Source organism: Pseudochaenichthys georgianus, chromosome 20 (genome assembly GCF_902827115.2).
Source record: "Pseudochaenichthys georgianus chromosome 20, fPseGeo1.2, whole genome shotgun sequence".
In the NCBI taxonomy this organism is placed as follows: Eukaryota; Metazoa; Chordata; class Actinopteri; order Perciformes; family Channichthyidae; genus Pseudochaenichthys; species Pseudochaenichthys georgianus.
The window spans coordinates 22,350,349-22,374,769 of record NC_047522.1 but is presented as its reverse complement, the minus strand read 5'-3'; the positions used below and the strand labels follow the sequence as shown (position 1 = coordinate 22,374,769).

General features: G+C 44.1%; 1 protein-coding gene across 5 annotated transcripts; it reads right to left on the bottom strand.

Annotated features, from left to right (window-relative positions):
* Positions 1-648: 648 nt before the first annotated feature.
* On the bottom strand, positions 649-24,421 carry LOC117465886 (nucleolar and coiled-body phosphoprotein 1-like). 5 transcript variants are annotated; one of them, XM_034108955.1, is made up of 18 exons: positions 24,175-24,421; positions 22,167-22,210; positions 21,983-22,047; positions 21,765-21,901; positions 21,508-21,565; positions 21,245-21,422; positions 21,030-21,122; positions 18,962-19,042; positions 18,477-18,647; positions 17,736-18,388; positions 15,960-16,559; positions 13,328-13,745; positions 11,369-11,437; positions 11,218-11,288; positions 9,355-9,495; positions 3,733-3,896; positions 3,551-3,641; positions 649-912 (listed from the first exon to the last, which is right to left on the bottom strand). In XM_034108955.1, exons 1-18 carry the CDS (start codon positions 24,196-24,198, stop codon positions 830-832), a joined length of 3,141 nt encoding a protein of 1,046 aa, XP_033964846.1. In that variant the 5' UTR covers positions 24,199-24,421; the 3' UTR covers positions 649-829. The 5 variants fall into 5 exon arrangements, with proteins under 5 accessions (XP_033964846.1, XP_033964849.1, XP_033964847.1 ...); XM_034108958.1 differs by having other exon boundaries at positions 16,407-16,559; XM_034108956.1 differs by having other exon boundaries at positions 21,030-21,119.

Here is a 24,421-nt window from a genome sequence, read left to right as displayed (position 1 = left end):
CAGGACTCAGAGAGAGACACGAGGAGAGCTGGAGATTTGATGGCAAACACTGACGGTTTATTTGGAGCTTCGGCCGGAGAATTCACAAGACATGTCACGGGCCACGAGTTGACCGTTGACAGTTGAGATGCCACAATCAATTCTGAAGCACCCTGTAGCTCCAGGTTTTAACTAGTTCCGAGTGTTATAATCAACATTCGTCAATCGATAGACTAAAAAGCTGAGGGAGACTGAATCAGTTGTTGTCGCTTACGGCTCGGGGTCATCTACACCCCGAGAAGGATGTGTTCCAGGTGTCCCACAACAATAACTATCTGACAGAGAGCTGCCCGGTCACAACAACAACATGCTAGGGCAGCCCTTCCTTATGGGAGATAGCGGCTGCTCAAGGTTGGTCAGCTGCGTCAGAGGGCAAAGGAGGACATGCAGGGCAAATTATTCTCCAACACCAACTACTTTAACTTCTCATTTAAGTGGAGTTTTAGTGAAGTACTACACTATATTCATGAATCAGAATACATTTTACACCACTGTAAATGTGGTTGTAATACAAGAGTTTCACACTGAACGGCTCTGGTTGTTCTCGGTGCACACTGCCCCTCAGAGGATGGAAGCAAGACATTTATAGTAGGAAATAAAACTCAAGAGAAATAGAAATCACTTTAATAGTTTTATCACATTGCATCATTAAAAACACAGCAAAGGATCAAAAACATCCTTTACATAAAATTAAAAACAACAAAATGTTTTACATCTTATCATTTAATACAGAAAGTTAAAAAAGCTACTTTTTAATAAAATGTACATATTGTGTCCGGTCTTGTTTTATTCATTCTGAGCTTTCTGTGATCATTCTTGTGAAGTAGAGAACCGCCGGCTGAGCATAGACGTTCTGGATGCTGTAAGCACTTCCTGTGGGAACAGAACGGGACAAAATCATTAAAACCATCGAGGCACATCGGACAATTTACTGCTGAAGAAGAAAAAGGCTCTGGTTTCAGACAGGGGGTGAAAAGGGGTGCTGCAGCACAGGCTGTATGAGAACAATTAAGAGCTTTTTGAACATTAAAGCATGGAGACATGTCCCAGTAGAGACACTACATACTAGGGGTGTTGAAATTAATCGTTTCTACGATGCATCGCGATGCGGACGATTCTGCATCGATGCAGTGACAGAACATAATCGATTATAGCGTAGTAACGTTGCTTCCTGATTTCACGGCCGCAGCTTTACAATAAAGTAGTTTTTTCTGTGACTTGAATATCAAACCGCAGAGATCAGGGAACAGACAGACAAACACGGAGCAGTCTGCTTCATCCACCAACACAAGAACAGCAGTCCAGAACCAGCAGCAGAAGCACCCGCTCTGAATCACTCCGTGTCGCTGCGGCTCAGACACACAGGGATTTATGTTTTTTTTAAATACTCCCGTTACATTCATGTCAGGTTTTTGGAGGATTTAGTTAAGTCTTGGATTGCAGAGTATGAATGTCCTCTTGCTATTTCAGTTGATACCAGGGTTTCCGTTAGCTGGTAATTACCGATTTTTAGCCAGTAAAATTGAATAAAAACCGGTCAATTCAAAACCTGCCGGTCAAAATGTCCGATGCTCCGATCGATCGGCCGCCGATCATTATCTGCTGATATTCAGTCTTAATAGTTTGATCGGTGCTCTCTATAAAGGCCGATCAGGAGAGCTGGATCTGATCGATATGGACATAAACGCGAGTGAAGTATAACCGGAGAGAGAGAGAGATCAGATCAGCTGCTGAGTCTGACCGAGACACACAGCTCTGCATAATCACCTGAAGCCCCGCCCACTGTTTAGCTGCATGAGAAACTGACGGGCTGTCAGGAGAGAGAGGGAGGGAGAGGGAGAGAGAGAGAGGGAGAGGGAGAGAGAGAGAGGGAGGGGAAAAGAGAGGATCCGTTTCTCCCGTGTTATTATTCAAAGTTAATTAAAACTTTTGAATAATGTACTTGATCTACTACAAGTAGTTTGTTTGAATGTAATAATCAGGGCTGCACATAACTGGTGCGCATGCATACCCCCCGCCAAAGAACAGCACCAGATCAATTGAAAAAAGGCGCATTTGCGCACCGACATTGAGAAAGAGAGAGAGAAGAGAGAGATAGAAAAGAGAGAAGAGAGAGATATTTGCGAGTTGCATAAGAACTGGTAAAATAGCAGGGTTTCCCACACATAGACTTTACTTGGGCCAAGCCCAGGGATATTAACGGCCGCCAAAGTATAATTCGCGAGCTATTTAGGTTTAATCCGTCCACAAGCACGACGGCATCTGCAATCCCTCGCTCTACCCCTCGCTATCACGTGAAGGGTCTGCTTTATGCGCTCTGCACAGTAACCCTGCTGCGTGCTCACTAGCGCACCCCCCCCCCCCCTCAAAAGGTCCGGTTCATTTCATTTTAAGGATGCGCACCAAGCAACATCTCCAGGTGCTCCTTTGAGAACCAGGGCAAAAAAGTTGTGTGCACCCCTGGTAATAATGATGATTGTGGAATCATTTATTGAAAAATGAATCTGAATTTTTCGATCCGTTACGATTATAAACTGAAGCGATATAAAAATGACTCCCATTAACTGAGTTTTAAACATCAGCAGGTCATAGTCCGGTAATTACCTGCTAACGGAAACTCTGCTACACAATTATTATTATTATTGAAACATGACCGGTAAGTTTCAAATTTGTCCGGTAAAATAAATTCTGTCTGGACATTTGACCGGCGAGAAAAAATCCTAGCGGAAACCCTGGTTGAAACATGTGTAAAGTTTGTGAAGGCAGGAGAAAAGCTTCCGCGTTTCACCGTCTCCTCTCCGTTCCTCCAAACCCCGCCCCCCCTGAAAACAGTGAGTGACAGGCTGATAGTGACCCGATAGAAACGTTATTATTCTGATTCTGATTGAGATGATGAAGCTAACTTAGTCTCCGACAATCATGCTGTTTATGTAACGGTAAGACAGAGAATGTGAGTGTCCACCCACATGCAGTATTTTTGTTTGTATAGCCGTTGTAAATACTCCTGTTGTCTGCTGTGTTCTGACTCAAGTCCTGTTAGTGATGCCACATTCAGGACCTTCAGTGTCCTTTTTTAACAGAAGACCGTTGCTTGAAGCTGCAGCTCGACTGCAGAAGCATTCGTTCTTAGTTTTTGAGGATGGAACAATTTCACACAGATATAGGGATGCTAGAGCTATACGATTGGTTTACTTTGGATTATAATTTAATGTCAAGACATTTATGTTATTGATTTCTGAAGCACTTTCTAAATAATAAAAAGAGTTAATTTGTATTTACTATGTATTCATTGATGAAAAAGAAGCCATGTGCAGTAATATAGAAAATAAGACAGGATAACCGTAGTCGAATCGTGCGACCAGTGAAGATGCACAGCCCTATTAAATACTGATATGAAAATGAGCAGAATGGGGCCTCTTCAGAACTGAATAATGTTGTGTTTTAAGTGAGTAATTTTACCCTTAAATGCGCGTTATAAATAAAATAAAATGTATTATTATTATATTCTTACCGCATGGCACCATGAAGGATTTTCCAGGGTTGAAGCGGGATTCCCTGCCGTTGATGGTCACACTCACAGAGCTTGTTAATAAGTTAAAAACCTTTATAAAGAAAAACAAAGACAGAAAGGATTAATATTAAGACACTAGAGAGGACAGTGAGTATAACGCAGAGATGTGGGAGGGCACTGACGGTGGCGGCGCTGTGGTCCACCCACAGAGGTTTCTTCATGAAGGAGCCCAGCAGCATCTTCCCGTTGCAGAATGGTCCGCTGTTAACGTCCATCGTGAAGCCGATCACCCGGCCCTGATAGCAGAACCACTCGAACTGATCCGGGGAGATCTCAGTACTGTCTACTACAAACAGAACAGGAACATTTATTTAAAGACCAAGAACGACATATGTTCAAAGACAAAGCGGGACGGGTTAGCGCAGGGGTGTCAAACTCAATTCCATCGCGGGCCACATCAGAATTATGGTTGAACTCAAAGGGCCGGGTGTAACTTTAAAGCGGACCTATGATGCAAAATGCACTTCTTGATGTCTTTGATACATCAATGTGTCCCCAGTGCATCGGGGAACTCACGCAGCGTCAGAAAATAAAACCCTCTCTCTTTTCCTCCGTACCCAAATCTCTAAAAACGGGGAACAACGGAGCTGATCCAGATTTGCATCCGATATGACGTAATATCGGAAATGTGGACCCACGGCCCAATCAGAAACGTTGCTATCAGAAAGAATAATAATAATAATTTCAATTTATATAGCGCCTTTCACAAAACCCAAGGACGCTTTACAATGGGAAGTAACAAAACAAAAAGTAATAATAATCATACAGATACATAGGCTGAAGAAAACAAAACAGGAACAGGTTGCTGAGTACCGTGTATTAGTTGAGGCCAAAGGCTCAAGTGTTTGAGGTGTTTTTTGAAGGTGTCCAGAGTGTCTGCATTCCTGATTGCAGAGGGCAGAGAATTCCAGAGGGTGGGGGCTGCGACACTGAAGGCTCTGTTGCCAAATGTTTTCAGCTTGGAGCGCTGGATGGAGAGCAGCCCTTTGTCAGAGGACCGCAGGTGACGAGAGGGGGTGTAGGGCTGAAGGAGGTCAGAGATGTATGGAGGGGCTAGGGAGTGGAGAGATTTGTAAGTTAGCAGGAGGAGTTTGTACTGGATGCGTGAGTTGACCGGGAGCCAGTGAAGGTGGATGAGGGTAGGGGTGATGTGTTGCCGGGGCTTAGTGTGGGTGAGGAGCCTGGCTGCAGAGTTCTGGACGTACTGGAGCCTGTCCAGGGCTTTGCTGGTGACCCCGAACAGAACTCCATTGCAGTAGTCCAGACGAGAGGAGATGAAGGTATGAATTAATGTTTCTGCAACGGGGTTGGGGAGAGAGGGCCGGAGTCTGGAGATGTTTCGTAGGTGAAAGAAAGCGGTTTTGACAGTAGACCTGATGTGGGAGTTGAAGGTGAGGCTAGAGTCCAGAGTGACACCCAGGCTGCGAACCTCAGGGGAAGGGTGGATGGAGCCGCCATCGATGGTGAGGAGCAGATCTCCAACCTTCCGGAGCAGTGTTTTTGGGGCCACAACCATGAGCTCCGTTTTGTTATTGTTGAGTTCAAGTAGATTTTTTGACATCCAGGCGTGGATGTCCCGGAGGCAGTTGACAAGTGACAGTGGGGGTAGCTGGGATGATGGATTGGTACCGATGTAGAGTTGGGTGTCGTCGGCATAGGAGTGGAAGTTGAGACCATGTCGGCGGATGATTTCACCAAGGGGAAGCATGTAGATGTTGAATAGAAGGGGGCCGAGCACCGAACCTTGCGGCACACCTTGGTTGACAGGGGCTGGGGGAGAGCTGGATTTTCCGATGGTCACAAACTGTTGCCTGTTGGAGAGGTAGGAATGGAACCAGGAGAGGGCTGTACCAGAGAGGCCAAGGTAGACGGATAGGTGGTTGAGTAGGATAGTGTGGGAGACTGTGTCGAATGCGGCGGAGATGTCCAGGAGGATAAGGATGCTGACGAGGCCTGAATCGGCGGCTATGAGGAGGTCATTGGTTATTTTAATAAGGGCCGTCTCTGTGCTGTGGTTGGATCTGAAGCCTGATTGGAAGGGTTCGTAAAGCTCATGGTCGGACATTTGATGGTGGAGTTGGGCAGCAACTGCTCTTTCCATGATCTTGCTAAGAAAAGGAAGGTTGGAGATCGGCCGGAAGTTGCTGGGGTCCTCGGGGTCGAGACCAGGTTTTTTGACGATGGGGGTGACAGCTGCAATCTTGAGGACGGCGGGAACCTTGCCTGATTCCAGGGAGGAGTTGATAATTTTAACAATGGTGGAGCAGAGGATGGGTAGGCAAGTTTTGACCAGGGCAGAGGGCATGGGGTCGAGGGAACAGGTTGTAGCCTTAGCTTTTGAGACAAGTTTGGTAACCTGTGTGGCATCCACTGGTGCAAAGGAGGAGAGACAACATTGAGGCAGGTGTTGAGTTGAGCGAACAGTGACTGGAGGTGGTGTGGCATGTGGATGGGATGGGGCAGAGGCCTGGAGTTCCTGGTGGATGGAGTTGACTTTGTCCTCAAAGAAGTCAAGGAACCTGGTGGAAAGCTCGGGGGCGTCTGCTGGATTGGGGGGGTCAATTGGGCGGAGTATGCGGTTTATGGTGGAGAAGAGCATACGGGGGTGGTGTTGCTGGTTACCGATGAGTGAGGAGTAGTAGTAGTGTGCCTTAGCTTTTGAGAGGGCGTCCTTGTAAGATTTGACATGCTCTCTATACGCCTCCAGATGGACAGTGAGGCCAGATTTTTTTGTGGAGCCGCTCCAGTTGGCGGCCAGAGGCTTTCATGGCACGGAGACTGATGGTGAACCAGGGGGCTGAGTGGGTGAAGGAGACAGTGCGAGTAATGAGGGGGGCAAGTGAGTCGAGACTCAGGGAAAGAGCAGTGTTGTACTGGGCTACCAGTCCGTCAACCGAGGTGTCAGGGGGATCGGAGGCCAGGTGGCTAGCTATGAGGCTGGTTATGGCTGGTGCGCTCACTGATTTTAGGCTCCTGTAGGTAATTGTCCGCAGTACAAGCTGTCTGGGGAGGGCGATAGGCACAGTGAACAGGATGGCATGATGGTCGGAGACAGCCAGGTTGAGGCACTGCAGGTGGGATGCAGTTGTGCCAGTGGTACATACCAAATCCAGGGTGTGGCCTTTGGCATGGGTGGGATCATGGACATGCTGTTCAAAATTGAAGCAGTCCAGAAGTGCCAGGAAGTCAGAGGCAAATGTGCAATAGGGTGAGTCCACATGAATGTTAAAGTCTCCAAGAAGGAGCGTAGATTGGGACATGGAGCAGATTGAGGTGAGTAGCTCAGATAGTTCCGACAGGAAGATGGCAGAGGCTGAGGCTTTGGGGGGGGCGATATATAAGAACAGCCTGGAGCTGTGCAGATCCAGATAGAGTGAAGGCAAGACATTCAAGTGAGGTGGTGTTGGGTACAGGAAGCTCTTTGATCGAGATGTCTGCCCTGTATATTACAGCCAGCCCACCGCCCCGACCAGTGGAGCGGGGCTTTTGGAGGTAGACATAGCCAGGAGGTGTGGCTTGGTTGAGTAATAGGAAATCCTGTCCAGTTTGCCATGTTTCGGTTAAGGCAAGGCAAGGCAAGTTTATTTATATAGCACTTTTCAACGCAAGGCAATTCAAAGTGCTTTACAAAAAATGAAAGACATTGAGCATTAAAAAAAGAAAAGTTAATAAAATAAACATTAAAAGGAAAAATACATGGATAAAAGTTACAGTGCAGTTTAAGATATGAATAGTTCAATTAAAAGCAGCGGCAAAAAGAAAAGTCTTCTTGCTGGATTTAAAAGTAGTCAGAGTTGCAGCGGACCTGCAGGTTTCTGGGAGTCTGTTCCAGATATCTGGAGCATAATAACTGAACGCTGCTTCTCCATGTTTAGTTCTGACTCTGGGGACAGAAAGCTGACCAGTCCCTGAAGACCTGAGAGATCTGATGGTTCATCATTTAGCAGGTCAGAAATGTATTTTGGGCCTAAACCATTCAGTGCTTTATAAACCAGCAGCAGCATTTTGAAATCTATTCTTTGACACACAGGAAGCCAGTGTAAAGACTTCAGAACAGGAGTGATGTGATCCACTTTCTTAGTGTTAGTGAGGACTCGAGCAGCGGCGTTCTGAATCAGCTGCAGCTTCCTAATAGATTTTTTAGTGAGACCTGTGAAGACACCATTGCAGTAGTCCAGTCTACTGAAGATAAAAGCATGGACAAGTTTTTCCAAATCATGCTGTGACATTAGTCTTTTAATCCTAGATATGTTCTTTAGGTGATAGTAGGCTGATTTAGTAACTTTTTAATGTGACTGTTGAAACTCAGGTCAGAGTCCATGACTACACCTAGATTTCTGGCTTTATCGGTTGGTTTGAACATTGCAGACTGAAGCTCAGCGCTAACTTTTAAACGTTCTGCCTTGGCTCCAAAAACCATTACCTCAGGTTAAGCATGGCATCTCCACCCCGAGAAGGATGTGTTCCAGGTGTCCCACAACAATGACTATCTCTGACCGAGAGTTGCCCGGTCACCAACTGGTAACAACAACAGCCCCTCCTTAACCTGTTAAGCCCCAAGCCTGTTTTTCAGGTCTCAGGCTCGAAAATGGCATTTCCAGAACAAAAGACCATAACTACACTTCTCAAAGTAATGATAAACCTGTGAGTTGGATGGAGAAAAGTCAGAATCAATATAGATGTTTTTTATTTTAAAGAAAATTCAGATTGAACATGTAAATTATAGTGTCCGTCTTTTTTGCTTAGTGAAAACTACCCTTGCATGATGGGATAGTAGACTAAAAACTTTAGGAATCCAAAGTACAATATATAATAAGTACCCTGTATCAAGACTGATGCAAAACAAGTGAAATGTGACCTTTTTAGAGAGATTTAGCAACAACAAAAAAACACTTCTGGGGTCATTTGGGTGGACTTTCCATATCTCTGGCCCCCCTTGGTTGATGTTGATGATTAACATCGCTAGAGCCAATGGAATCGAGGGAAAGTTCCACATACACACACAGGTTACCAAATAAGGAGTGATAGTGACGCGTAGCCAAAACCGGAGCTGCGCTAGCCTCTGGTGGCTACCATTAGCAGCTAACTTTTATTCTCCGATTTTTGCATACAAATTGAATGATGGATTATCAGTAATCATTTCAAAGTGACAGACACATTGGATTAACCTATGGATTAACCTTCAGCCGCGTTTTTTCTCGTTGTAATGCCATTGAACACGACTTTTGATCAGAATAAGAGCTAAGGTGAGCATATCTCCGTGTTTTGCTACCTAAAGCTACGTCGTGCATTGTCTGTATTTGCTTCCCCTGTCACGAGTTCTGATCACTCAGTGAAGATCCTTATATTTCTATAATCTGTGGAATCTCAGGATGTTATCTAAGATTGTTTGTGCAGATCCAATAAGTATATTGATCGGTATAGCTAGGGTTCTGTGCTAACGGCGTTAAGATTTTTTCCGCTCAGGGCTGATTCAGAGGCTCAGAGTTAGCTTTGAGGTTTTTTTGACTAAAAAAAAAAAAACATCAGTTAGCTGAGTTTCTTCCCGTTACATGGACATGAAACATTCATAGTTTATTACATCTTAAGAAGCCCTCAGACACTGTTGCTTGCAGATGTTGTGGTTTCGGCCCCTTCGGCGGGTCCGTGGGGCTAAAGAGGTTAAGGGAGAAAACGGCTGCTCAAAGTTGGGCATCTGCGTCAGAGGGCAAAAGGTAAACATGTATACAGTATTATTTCCTCACCTTTGACAGGCAGCGCCCAGAGGTTTGTGAACCACTCGGCCAGGTTGGCTTTGTCTTGGGTCAGCAGGGTCATCGGTTTGAGCGGAGGAGCGCACAGATCTGACAGAGAGAGAGCCGCCTGCACTGTGGAATTCGGCAAAACTGGAACAAAGGAAAGAAGATACCATTATATAAAATTAAAGAGGGATGGGGTGGCTGAAACCAGCAGATGGAGCCGTTTGTACTGCTAGCATCAGATACATATTGACGCTATATTTGATTATTTAATGAATACTGTGGTGGATATTTTGAATTATGGTTCTCTTTGTCCACTGTCGAGGCCTGATATGGGAAATGTATCACTATCAGCGTTTCCGCCAGGGGGGCGTCTTGCCGTCATTCGACGCCCTTAGGGCCCGTCTACACTACAGGCATTGAAAAATGCTTTCAACGCTTCGCCCATTCACTTGAATGGGGTGACGTAGAAGATTTTTAAACTTTGCCGAACTGCATTGTGGGGAGCATGGCATGGCTTTGCAAGCATCACGAGCATCTATCGGCATCAAAAGTTGAACAATGTTCAACTTTTGAGGCTCGATGCTTGGCATCAGCCAATCAAATCCCGCGTATGCAAATCTGACAGTACAAGCGCTAGCCAATCAAACCGCGTGTATGCTGGGAGAGACTACGCAGGTCATTTCCTCATATTAAAAAAAATGGAGCGGTAGTGAATCACCCGGTGCTGTATGATCAGTCTCTGTTCATCTACCGGGATACAAACCGGAGGAACCAGGCATGGAGGGAGGTGGCAGAGACAGTGGGTGAAACTGGTAGGTTTTCGCCTGTTTGGGGATTTTATATCCAGTTTACTTCGTTTTAACATTGCTATTGCTTTGTATGCCGGGGGCGGGCGGGAGATTCCTGATTGGTTGTTGGTCGCCTTGGGCGCGAGAAATCGCAAAGCCTCAGACACGCTCAGCTTTAAGATTTGTTGATGCCTGTAGTGTAGACGGGCCGTTATTCAGCTCGGAACGCCCTGAAATCGCGATTTTTTTTAAATGATGCAATTATTTCATTTTTTTGTTCTTCTTGTGTGTCAGTCATCCACACCAATCAGAAGTGCTGTGCTCCACATGTACCAGTCATTGTTAACCAATCAGAAGTGGCCCATGATAGAAGATCATTGAATACAGATTGATCCAATTACCTGCCAAGTATTTTTGAAATACTTTTCCAAATGGAGCTTTCCTAGATGGTTTCTGAGTCAGGGTTAGCAATGCTCCATCACATGTTTCTATTACAGGGAGAATCTTAAACTGAAGCTTGACTTTAAAGCAACCCAACAGAAGTTTCATGTAAGTTTAGTTCTTTCACTCGTATCTCGGGCTGCAGGGTACTACAGACGGGAGCCTGTTGATGCGAACTTCCTAGCCGGAGATATGGCCGCATTTTACAATAACCTTCCGTTGGGTCGCTTAAAAGAGCCGGCACTTCTTAGTGACTAGTCAAACTAAAAAAAGTGCCAGAATTCCCATCACTAATACGTAAAGAGAAAGTATCTATAAGGGACGGCTCAATTCAAAATTCAAGTCACGTGACATCACCCCTCGCTCTCGGGGTGGACGCCCTCTCAGCCGCGGTCTGGCGGAAACACTGATCACTATTCTTGCCGTTTTTATTCTAGATTTATCAAAGTGTGATTATTATTCATTCCTTAATACCAATAGTCGTGGATCCCCATCATAAACCTGACAACATTTTCAAAGAGATAAGGGTTGGTGTTAAGGAGGACATTGTGTGGGGAAAGAAACTTAGGTTAGGTAAATATCTATCAAGAACATTTGGTATACATTAAAGTATATTGTTAAATGTTTAAAAACATACTCAAGCTGTCCTCCTCCTCGTACTGGTCCAGAACAATCATGGAGGACGGCCCACTTCTCAAGAGCTTCGACCTGTGGAAAAATAGTGGGAAATATAAATGTATTTCGACAGTGAGAGGGAGATATTAAGAGAGACTCAGACTCGTCCTCACCGATCCACTGAATAACGCTGTGGCCCCTCGTCCTCGGGGGTGCTGTGGTGTATGAGGTCGTTAGGAGTGCTGTGTACAGATAGAGATATAAAGATGGGTTATATATCACAAGTGGTGTGATATCATTCCAAGACTCCGAAAACAATTATTAGCAGAATACCCTACTTTTTTTATCTTTATCCGGTCATTGTGTCTTTGGATTAACTTAAAAATAGATAAAAACAAGATGTATCATTATATGACAATAATAATAATATTTATAAATACTGTATCAATTATAATGAGAAATGAAGCTCAGCGCAAGTTCAACCAGGAAGACCGTCTTTACTCATTCATTTACTGTGCTACGTTACTAGTCTCTCTCCTCTCAATAAGTGATCGGGGGCGTCACTCCCCAGCTTAACCAATCACCTCGCTCTATTCTCACAAGCCTATCATAGCGCTGCGCTAAACCTTTAAAATCTGCTCTCCCCCCTCTGACAGCTGTCGTTTCAGGTGACTCGACGCAACCCTCCTGCACCCCTCTTCACCTCCTGTCCCTCTGAATCCAGGGTCAAGCTAAGCCCCTCCCCTTCAGACCAAACCCAACTATCCATTCACCACCACCAGGGTCAAGCTAAGCCCCTCCCCTTCAGACCAAACCCAACCATCCATTCACCACCACCAGGGTCAAGCTAAGCCCCTCCCCTTCAGACCAAACCCAACCATCCATTCACCACCACCACCACCAGTGTCTAGACCCCGGGGGATTTCATCGGATCGGTTCTCCCCTCCCGAATGATACTCCTGCACAACGGGGCCTAATCGCCAAAACTCCATTACATTCATTTGTTTATTTCTGGCAATAAATATGTATTCTTACATCAAAACCGTCTCTCCTGATTGAAATATCATTATTATCAGTTTACATAAAAATAGGATGAGAAATGGAATCTGAATATGGACTTGTAGGAATTTATTTGCTATTTGTTTGACTTTATTATTTTATTTTCACCCTGTAAATGGGTTTTTGTATGTATATGTGTACATTAGGGGTGTAACGGTTCTCAAACATTTCGGTTCAGTACGTACCTCGGTTTTTAGGTCACGGTTCGGTACGGCAGAAAAAATTATCACAACATAAAATATTTTCTGGGGGGGGTTTTAATTATTATTAAACTGTGAATAATGTATTCACTCAAATAAATACAAAATGTAATAAAATAAACATTAAGGTGTAGCATTTCAATGAACTGAAATAATCTGTATTTGAACTGTACTAGTTCCTAAGCAGCCAGTTTGACATTAGGACTTGCTAGTCATTGTTTTTTCATTTTTTTTAAAGAAAGATGAACTTGTCCACATTGCTTGCTGAAAGGGCAGATCTGCTGGCACTAGCAATGTCTCCTGCTGTGGAGAACACACCCTCTCTAGGGACAGAGGTAGCAGATACAGCCAGGTAGCGCTTTGCTAACATGGCAACATAAGGATACTTGGCGTTTGTAATAGCTTTGGCTCGGTCTGAACTCTCTGCGAGTGGTGGAGGCTTGAATGTTAGCGGGAGTTGGATTTGCACTTCAGTCTTTTTTCTTTTGGTACCGGTGACATTCACGTTCTGGTGATGCCTTTTCAAATGAGTGTGCAAGCTTGATGTATCGCCAGCCGCGTAACCAATTTCAGTTGAACAATGCCGACAAACAGCTTTGGTTCGGTCCACCGGTCTTTGTCCGTCATCCTTGTACGTAACTGCGAAACCAAAATGTTCCCAAACGAGCTCAACTTTATCTGTGTGAGTATTTAATTACGGAATTATCTTTTATTTACTTAACCTTAGCGGGAGGGCTACCTCTGTATAAACTGCTTTCTGCCCTCCGCTTCAACTCATCTTGTTTTTTTAGATGTCTAAATTGTTGAAATAGTAGAATAAATAATAAAATATATATATTTTGTGTGTTCTGACAAATATATCCTGCTATATACCTGAATATGGAACAGTCAGCGGGAGGGATTTCCTCCACAGGACGCTCCGGCTCCTTCCGTCTCTTCATCCGACCTCTGCCCACACTCGGGGTCTCGGTTGAAGACACCATGTCTTCAGAGGCGGCCCGACATCTTTCCTCCGGAGACTGTGGGTTTGGGAGCGGCACGGAGGAACTCTCTTTGGGAGGTGGAGGAGATCTGGTGCGTTTCTTCCCTTCTTTCCGAGGTTTGGGCTTCTGCTGCTGAGGGGAGACGCTCTCCACGTGCTCACACACGTCCGGCACCGTCCACCAGCTCCCGGGGGGTCTCCTGCCCCGCCTCACTGCCTTGAGAGGCTCCTTCCTTTGAGGCTCCTTCTTTTGAGGCGCTTTCTTCTTCCTAGAGACAGGATGGTATTCTTTTGGAAACGGCTTCTCCCCTGTTGAAGGCAAGGCAAGTTTATTTATAAAGCACCTTTCAACACAAGGCAATAGAGCGCCACAGTGACGCGTCCTAAAACCTGTCTGTGGTTGAGACAGATTGAGTTTACGTGTCTGAAAAACGATGGCTGTACAGAAGTTGTCGAGGCTGTTGTACGTCATTACACCGAACACCTACACACTCCTCTCAGTTTGTTTTTCCCCATCATCTGCTTGAAAGCAAGTCCCTGCCTCCTGCAGACTGTTAAAACAAACACTTCAACTCGTACCATTTATAATCTGTATGTTTGAATATGGACCTTAAGTTGGCGTGGCGTTGAAGCAGCGACCCTGCTGTAGTTCCTTTATAGCATAACGTTAGCATTTTGCTTCTGGCGACTAGATTTGATTCTAAAATTCTAAAAGTAGGATAGACATGTGGATATTATCCGGCTGAACAAAACGTGATCCGTCTCTTAAAGGTGGGGTAGGTAAGTTTGAGAAACCGGCTCGAGATACACTTTTTGTTGTATTCCATGGAGTGCTCTTAACATCCCGATAGCAATGAATATCTGAAGTGCTTTGACAACAAATCCATAAAAAATGTCACCTGTGGAAGCCGTGGCGCTGTAAAAAGCACGACCAATCATCTGAGCCGGCTAAAGTAACTGGATGGCCTACCTGCCTGTCAGCCTTCCATCTGTGCACAAACTTATCTCGTGCCCTCCTTGGTCATGTGCGCGTTCGTGTGTGTTGGAGGAGGGGCTCTGTAAGGAAGTGGCATATTTTCTCCAGTCGTCTATTTTCAAATTCTCGCGCACTCGAGCCAGTTTCTTACATACTTAAATGTGTTTCAACCACAGACCTTATTTCCAGCTATTTTCTTAAACCCTATGGAGAGATTGCATTGCATTTTTGTCGAAGGAACCGGAAGGAGTTTACTTCCTGGTTTTAGGATGCGTCACTGCGGCACTCTATTGAAAGTGCTTTACAGAAATGAAAGACATTAAGAAACATATTATAAGCATTTAAAAACACTCATAAAAGCAAAGATATAAAAGATAATAAAACATGAATATCAAAAGGTACATGAATTAAAGTTGCAGTGCAGTGTGAGATACACACATCTGAGATGTTTAGCTCTGACTCAATCATTGCTCACTTTTTAGCAGACAGCTTTCTATGACTTCACTTTCTTGTTTAACTTATCCTTTAGTTATGTCACGTGTTTCATGCTGAACGAACCCCGCTTTGGAACATTATAATCTGACCCCATGGTACCTTTTAGTTTTCGCCGAAACTATTCCTCTAACAGAAAGGAACACAATCTTAGTAAGGAACAGAGATCATTGGTTGGTCTGTTTGTAGGGCTGCATATGTAAATGAAGTATTGTGAAGCTGCAGAGATGTCCCTGCATACATATGTTATTTTATAGACTTGTTTAAAAAAATATTAGTTAGGTAAAGATCCTCCTAAAACAATTACACCATGATCATTTTAATAACTTTTTCAATTAAAATCCGAGTAGTATTTAAAAAGGATTATTCATATCGTAATTGCTATATCAGTCGAAATGATCACAAATAGTTACTTTTTCCAAAATCTGCAGCCCTATCTGTTTGTTTACAAAACTCACAGAGTACAGACACATGTTGCCAAGTCGTTGCCCTTTACTGCCAACACATATTAGCACACAGATTGGTGCTTCTGTCAAAGACCTTCACTTCTAGTACTTTGTTAGTCTTTTACTAGCTGTGTTTCGTTTTCTTTACACTTTCTCGGTATACTGTTTTCACTGTGCAATAGTTTAATAAAAAGGGACTTTGAGAATCACATTTTAATAAGAAACAGAGATTATTGGTTGGTCTGTTTGTCGGGCTGCAAAATATATTTATATCATTCAAACCGCAATATGGAGCATCTTGCTGTTATATTCAAGATATGTGAATTGATTTCTTCCTAAATCTGCAGCCCTATTTAACTCAAATACATTTGTACTTGTAACAGATGCCTATTATCACATGATGGACGATATGAAGGCTGCGGGGGAGAGCTAATAGCTAATATTTCGTTTACTTTGTTTGTTATTTACTGGCTGTTTTCTTTTCCACTTTCTTCGTATATTGTTTTTCCTGCTGTCTCTGTGGAATAGTTTCATTATGGACTTTTAAAACCGAACTAGAACCGGACTACTTTTCTGTAAGTAAAGGAACCCAGTTCTTCCTCCACTCACCTGAGTTGTCGCTGAGCTCTCTGTGTGAGAACACCAACGGGCTGGACAGAACATCCTCCTCTGCCTCCTCCTCCTCCTTTCCCTCCTCCTCCTCCTCCTCCTCCTGCTGCTCCTCCTGCTCCTCCTCCTGCTCCTCCTCCTCCTCCTCAAAAGGCTCTGCTTCAGTCATATGACTCTCTTCCCCCTGAGTTTCTCCTCCTGTACTCGGTTTATTTTCTTTATTCGTCTTCTGACTTGTTGGTGCAGCAGGCTGTGTCGGATTTATGTTCTTCAACACTTTGTCCTTTACAGGTGGAGCTCCACAGGGCTCCTGGTTGGGCTTCTTGTACTTCTTAATAGTCAGCTGATCACATTTGTCCTTTTTAGGCCTAACAGGTGAAGCTGCTGCTGCGCTTGGCTCTGTGTTTTGCCGTGTTGCCTCCTTCACTGGCGGCTGGTTGCATTTACCTGTCGTTTCTTCTGGGCTCCGATGCATCCACCACTCTCCAGGCGGCCTCGTCTTCCTCCTTCCCCGAGTCAAACAGTCGTCAGGTGAACTCCCTTCAGACACCAACGGTAGTTTGTTATTTTTATCCCTTTTAACATCTGCCGAATCCTCGTCTGTGCGAAATAAGAAAAGCATTTTAAAAAGGATGTCTAACTGTTCTGTAGGTCCTAGGGTCTAACTATTCTTAAAAGGACGGATCCCTATAAGCTTGGACATTACATGTTAGACGCTTTTATCCAAAGCTACTTACATACTCAATACTGTGGGCAATCCACACAGGAGCACTTTGGGGTGAAGTGTCTCAGGGACACAACAACATGCTGACTGCAGTGGGGTTTGAACCTGTGCCGGAACACCAACGCACTAGTCCACTGAGCTACAGCCTCCCACATCTATCTTGCATGTTTTTACTGATTGTCATTTTTAATTAATACATTTTTCTAATTTGTTAATTAAGGGTGACGTACAACATCTGTTCAGGGACGACAGATGAAAAAAAAAAGCCTCTTGGCCAACTCTGGAGTTAAAATAATAAATAGAAAACTATTAAAATCCCTCACAAAAGAACAATCACTAAAGTATAAAACACTGATAATATCTGTCAGTAGTTTCCACCCGTCTCAATTCACAAATATTGAATTGTCTGTCTAAATGTGGGGGGTACATCAGCAGCACACACATTAACTAACATGTGTTTAACCAAGTAGCAGAAGGATTAAATAGCCGTACTTAGTTCCCCCATGGAACTAAAGAGCAGATCGCCTTCCCTAAGGAAAGATTAGGCAAATGAAGCCGCTGACGTCACTTCTTCTTCTGCTCTGGGTTTACTGGCAGGCCGCAAACAACTTCACGGCGTATACTGCCGCCCAAAGTCCCCGGGCCGGAAGTCCCGGGAGTTGGGGACTGGCTTCAGTAGAAGCTGCTGGAACTCCCAGCAGCTTCTACTGAAGCCTTCCGAGTAAATCGCCAGAACGCCGACACCTCCTCTCCAACGGAGAGTTAGTCTCTCTCCGTTGGTGCGCGGGGCTAATGCTAATAATGCTAATGCCAGCGGCTTCACAAAACTTTTCCGGGTTTTACGGGCGTGGTTTGCAATTCGCCCAGCCAATCAGAAATTGGAACTTTTTCTCCCCAGGAAAGTACCTGCTCTCTAGCAGGGACAGAAAAGGGGGGAAAAGTTCTCATGAACTAAGTTCTCTTTTTGGTGTGAACGCAAAATCCCAGGAACTATCGGAACTAAACGGGGAAAAGTACTCAACACGTATGAAGAGATTTTAGGAGTTGTTTACCTGAAAGAGCCCCCAGGTCTGTAGCCCCCACTTCCTCGCCGCTCGGACCTTGTTTCTTTGAAGCCTTGTCCGTTTCTCCATCAGATCCCTGCGGCACTTTTTTGGCCCTCTTCATCGGCTTAGCTCTGATCGTCTTGGCATATTTTAAAGTCTTTGAGTTAAGAGCTTTCTTATCTATTCTCACAGCGGGTTCATCTTCCCGTGTTTCCTTGCTTGTTTTCGGCGGCTCCCCTTCCTCGTCGCTGTCTTCAGACAGTACCTTCTTCAGTCGTTGTTTCTTCTTCTTGTTTGGCTTTTTCTCATCTATCGAGTCCACAGGAGGCTCCTCAGGACCGGGTATTTCCTCCTCAGCACGATCAGCCTCGGTCACCTCGTTCTTCTTCTCTTTCGTCTTCCGTTTGCCACTGGGCCCTCTTGGTTTTCTCTCCGTCTCTTCAGGTTCCTGCTGTGTCTCAGCTGAGCTTCCCTTCGTGCTTTTATCTGTCACGCTGGCTTTGGCGATGCTGGTCGTTCCGCTCCGTTTCTGTTTCTTGGCAGTTTTACTCCGGATGGAAATCCAAAAAGGAGCAGCGTCGTCCTCCAGAATCAGGAAATCATCCTCTGGTTCAGGAGGAGGAGTGGGTACTTTCACGGGTGATGCAGACTTCCTCATACTAAAAATAAGGATTATTTAATATTACATTTCAATGAATATGTAGAGCCACTACTTTGTAAATATATATAGTGGTTTTGCCAACTCACCATGCAGGTTTGGACTGTGCGGCGTCTCTGAGCTTCTGAATAAAAGCCGCAATGTTATTTTGCACGCGGACGGGCTCCACTAACGGCTGCTCTGGAACAGTTTCAATAGTTTTCTCAGGAGCTGCGAGTTCAGGCTCTCGTCTCGCTGCGGGGGGGTCTCCCATTTCTATCCTGGAGATAAACAACCAAAATATTCTTCAAATAACAAAATGAAGTTCTAAATTGGCACAATAGGCTTTATTGCTAGATTATATAGATAAAATACTGTGTGTGATTTTGGAGAATTACATTATTTAATAACATCTCTTTGAGCTGCACATGTATGACTAACTTAATGTTATTTTCTGTTAGCCATACCGGATGTATATTCTATGACAATTGTTAAATATTTTTGCCACATTACATATTTCGTTGTACCAACTCCAGTATTGTTTAATCACCAACACATAATAGTAACTACTCATCAAACACTCTTCACTTCCGACCTTGGAGTTTTTCTTCGGACCTCCACAACAGGTGTTTGAGGTTTCTGCGGTGGGTTTTTACTTAGAGTTTGAGTCTCTTTGCTGCAGGAAAGAAGAGAATATACATCACAGGTAAATGAGTTAAAAGTGACAGTCATCTAAAAAGGCAAACATCCACAAATGTAACTCAGTAGCACGCAATTAAGATAGATATCGTAACAAAATTGACCATTGAGACGGCAATAGAGGCGAAGTCCCTCACTTTGCGGTGGACCTCCATGGGACCTTATTTTTGAAAAATTATGTATTGAAGTCAATGGCGAGAGAAACGTTATCTTTCGATCCCGTTTGAATTGTGCCACGAATTACACACATGATGGTTGTCAATTTAAAAGTAAAAAAAATGTTTTGCCGCAAAACTGTGAAGCAACACATTTTTTTTTGTAAAACCGCTCAATGAACTACATCTCTGGTCTCGCACAACAACACACGTCACCCGCAGCGAGACGCTACAATACTAATTGTGGGCTTATCATGTTGATTCGGCCACAACAGAACAAAGAAAAACAAACTCGCTCTCTCCAGAGGGGCAGGTCAGCCAAAAAGGCCAAACAGGCCGTTGCCCGGGCAACATTAGCCCGTACCTGTGCACGTCCCTGGTGTAATTCAAACGGGATCGAAAGATACGTTTTCTCTCGCCATTGACTTCAATACATATACGAAATAGAAGTAGAAGGGCGTGACTTCGCCTCTCTATAGAGACGGCAATGTGACTCGTTTATCGGCCGCAGATCGATATCGGCCGATATTCACTCTCTGCCGATCAGGAGAGCCGATCATATGACGTAAAATACATGACACTTTTCTCTGTGGCAGTGGCTCAGTCAGTAGGGGATTGGACTGTGAGCTGGTTCAAGTCCCTGACCAGACCTAAAAATGGAGTGTGGACTGCTACTTGGAGAGGTCCCAGTTCACCTCCTGCCCTGCAGTGGTGCCCTTGAGCAAAGCACCGGACCCCCCCCCCCCCCCCCCCCCCAGCCAATCAAATCCCGCTTATGCAAATCTGCCAGTACAGGCGCTAGCCAATCAAACCGCGTGTATGCTGGGAGAGCCAGACCGCAGTTCATTTCCTCATATGCCAAAAAATGGAGGAGAAAATAATCGTAGCGGTAGGGAATCACCCGGTGCTTTACTTACGACCAGTCCCTTTTCACCTACCGGGATGCAAACCGGAGGAGCCAGGCATGGGGGGGGGGGGGGGGTTTTTCGCCTGTTTGGGGGATTTTATATCCAGTTTACTTCGTTTGAATGGACAGCTAGCAAGCATAGCCAGTATTTAGCCAGCATGGAATGTTGCGTAAAATAGCACCACAGACATTAATGTCATAAATGTTCATCATATAAAGTGTGACATGTAAAACCTTTTATGCAATTGATAGGAGAGATTCATGTGATAGGTTGTTAGTCGCGTTGCTCGCGTAAACTCCCCAAGCTCAAGACACGCCCACCGCCAAGCGGCAAAGCACGCCGCCGTGTGTGAGAGGTAGACCTAACACACTTAGCTATTTTATCTACCCCTGGAACAAGCTAAACATATATTTATTCTTCACTGTCGGGTCACTCATTACTGGATCAGTGAGCTGCTTGAGATACTGACAGGCTGTCCGGAGAGAGAGAGAGAGAGAGAGAGAGAGAGAGAGAGAGAGAGAGAGAGAGAGAGAGAGAGAGAGAGAGAGGGAGGAGAGAGGGAGAGAGAGAGGGAGGAGAGAGGGAGAGAGAGAGAGGGGGAGAGAGAGAGAGGGAGAGAGAGAGAGAGAGAGAGGAAAAGTGAGCGCCTCCGCTCGTTTCCCCCGTGTTATCCAAAGTGAATGTAAACTTGAATAATGACTTCATTTCAATGTAATAATTATGTTGGTGGTTGTGTGTGGAAGCTCCAGTGAATGAGCATTAACTGAGTTTTAAAATCACTTTAAATGGAAGATCCGCATAGGCCCCGCCCACTCGATCGGTAGATACTGATTCCGTCGATCGGCCCCAAAATTGGCGATCGGAGCATCCCTAATTATATTGATAATGAAAACGCTCTTACCGTGCTTCCTCCACCTTGTTTTGCTGACTGGACTTCTTAGGTCTGCTTAGTACCACCTTGCTTGGAGGAGACTCAAACTCAAAGTCTATACTTCTAGAGGAAAAGACGGTTATTGAATTAAACAGGTGATAAAATACTTTCTTAGTTTCAGACACTAGAATCCTACACCTTGTAAAACCAACGTTCCTCTACGAAAAGCATGATTAATAACTCACTTCTCCGTGACGTGCCCGTTGGGTGGAGGCTCTCTCTTTGCGTCTCCCTCATCCTCACAGGCAAACAGAAGTGGAGACACAGCTCGGTCTTTTTCAATGAGCGCTTTGACAGCCATATTTGTTTCAATAGGGCTGGACGTCTTCGCTGGCATGTGTGCTTTGAATGGGATGTCCTGATCTGTAACAGCAACATCAGGATACTTGAAGAAACAGAAAAGGTGCAGAGGAGAAGAACAAGTAAAATGTTGGTTTGAGTCTCTTACCGATGACTAGTTCAGGACTGGGTGACCGTGAGGAGTGTATTCCATCTCCTTTGGGACCCTAAAAAGGATATGAAACATATTTAAAGACTCATTCTGTCTTCAGACACCAGTTCTTGTGTAATTCAAGAAAGGTACACAAAGCCTATACACCGATAACGCATGCTGAATGTATAAACTAACTAGCTAGCTGTGTGGCTCATCAGCCAGAGTCATTGTTTTATCAGCAGAAGTCACCGTAGTGATGGACTGTTCATTACCATGTGACCTTTTGGAATTGTTCCCATTAGTTTCCCTTTGTGTGGGCCTGTTGAAGCCCCCCTCTCCCTCTGGTCTGCCTCAACATTAAAGGTCATGTACCGAGAAGACGAGGGCAACAGGTCATCGCACGGGGGATCTGAACAGAAAACAAGAAGTATACGTTAACATAAGGAAAATGCAAACTAAAAAAAGATTCAAGCAAAACAATTAAACTCACCCAAGTCATCAAACATCCGATCAATGTCTTCCATCGTCATCAGCCCTTCCACTTTTTTAGTTGGACTGAAAACACAAAGGTTCAAAAGGGACCTGAAAATCTGCATTACACAACACATATCAAAAGGCCAATACATACACGAACAACATATAGGGCCATAATAAAAAACACTTCTCAAACTCACCTGTCCTTGTTTGTATGGTAGCAAAGTTTTTTCTTCGGTCTCTTCTGAACAGATAAAAGTAAATGGTTAGTATTGAATTGAATTAGGGGTAAAAGAAGATACACATCTGATAACAGATGCCATATGTGTTGTTCTAACAAACGTTACAAAATATCAACGGTGGGAGAAGTACTCAGATCTTGTACTTAAGTAAAAGTAGAAAGTGTAGTAGTCACAAGTTAACGTCCCACAAAATGTTACTCAAAGTATAAAAGTATCAGCATCAAAATATAGTGAAAGTAGCGACAGTAAAAGTAGTCATTGCGCAGCTTGGTCCATTTCAGAATAATATATAGGATATGTTTTATAATGATTGATCATTCAGGACTCGACATTATAAATGGCCCGCAAGCACTATTTAGACACCCCGGGCCAGCATAACGTGCGGTCCACTTGCCCGCTCGGGCCACTAAAATATTGCTTTAAAAAAAAAAAAAAACAGCTGTTTGCGGCGGAGCAGCGCGAGCAGGCTCCCGTGAGCGCGCTCCTTCTTCACTACAGACTATCGCGCCACCTTACCATTCGCAAAAATGTTTTTAACACCAGCGGTAACCGGCCAAGCGCCGTGCAAAAAACTATCTTCTAATCAAAGAAAGTCACCGGAGGAGTTAAAGGAGAGTGACAGGGAGCATGAGAAGAAGAGGGAGAGAACATTTCAGCCAGCTTGATCGATGGAGTTGGCTTCTAGTGCAGTGACGCGTCCTAAAACCCTTTTATAATCTATCGATTAGATTTATGATTCGAAAATTATAAAAGTAGGGTAGACATGTGGAGATTATCCGGCTGGACAAAACGTGCATTTATCAAACAGGTTTGTTTCCACAGACCTTATTTCCAGCTATTTTCCAAAACCCTGTGGAGAAATCCCATTGCTTTCTGTCGAGAGGACCAGCAGCTTACTTCCTGGTTTCAGGACGCGTCACTGCACCTCTCAATATGATGGCAATATAAACAAGGTCTTCTGTCGGCTCTGTACATCAATGCCGACCTATGCTGACAAGTAAGTGAAGAGTAGACCATATAAAGGTATTGGCTTTAGGGAAATGTCCCAGCAGTTTAGGATAATGAAGGTTCTAATCTAATCTATTACATAGCCATTACATGTCTAACTCCTAATGACAGGAAGGCAGAAAGCGCATTATACAAATAATAATACTCATAATAATAGCAGACATTTTTTAACAATGACCACAATATCATTATTTTAATAAACCAAATATGAACAATTGAGGAAAATGAGGAAGAATTGATTGTTCAAATGTTGTAGTACAAGTAGTAATGTAGTTAGTGCATACATTACTATTGCAACAAATGTGTTCATTTTCTTCATTATTAGTGGCTTTGTACCCTTAATGGCTACCCCTGTCATTAAAGTGTTCTCAAAGCTGGTGAAGGTGCAGCTAGTCTGAAGTACTTTGTAGACTGCAGGGTAGCTGGTGGATTTACTCCAGGTGGAACTAAAGTCTGATTTAACACTTGATTAGATTTCACATAATTCATCCAGATCTGTGAAGTAACTAAAGGTATTAAATACATGTTGTGGAGTAAAAGTACACAGTAGTAAAAGATTGAAATACTCGTGTAAAGTACACGACCCTCAACATTGTACTTATACTTAAGAACAGTACTTGAGTAAATCTACTTCGTTACTTTTAATCACTGCACTTAATGCAAGTTATAGTTGTAATTAGCGTTACATCATGGGATGGACAAAATAATAGAAACACCCCTCAGTGTTGCGCAGTACCATTTAACGTGATTCTAAACTGAAGCCTGACGACGAAGGACATTTAACGGCTGTTATATTGGTTTATTTGACGTCTTCTCACAGTTAACATAACGTTATTTGTACTGGAAAACTCCCTCTGTTGTCCTTCACGTTACATGTGTTTCAACCTTTATATATAAAGTCTATGGTTTCAACCCTCTTCCCTGAGTAACGACACACAAAAAGGAGAAAAGAACTTACCAAGGTAGGTAACTTTGTCTCCATTGTTCTCTGCTGTGCTAACCGTTAGCTGCCTTACATGTTGTTTCCTGCTCCACTATGATTCAGTTGGTGCCCAGGAATTCATGCATGTGAATCTACTATCTTAAAATCAACTAAGGCCCGACTTTATATCAAGTAATAACTGTTTAGCCAGCTATATCGCCCATGTGATGACCAGTGTTGAGTGTTAGCGCTAGCAAAACAGTGACGCTGTTGACATTTTGTA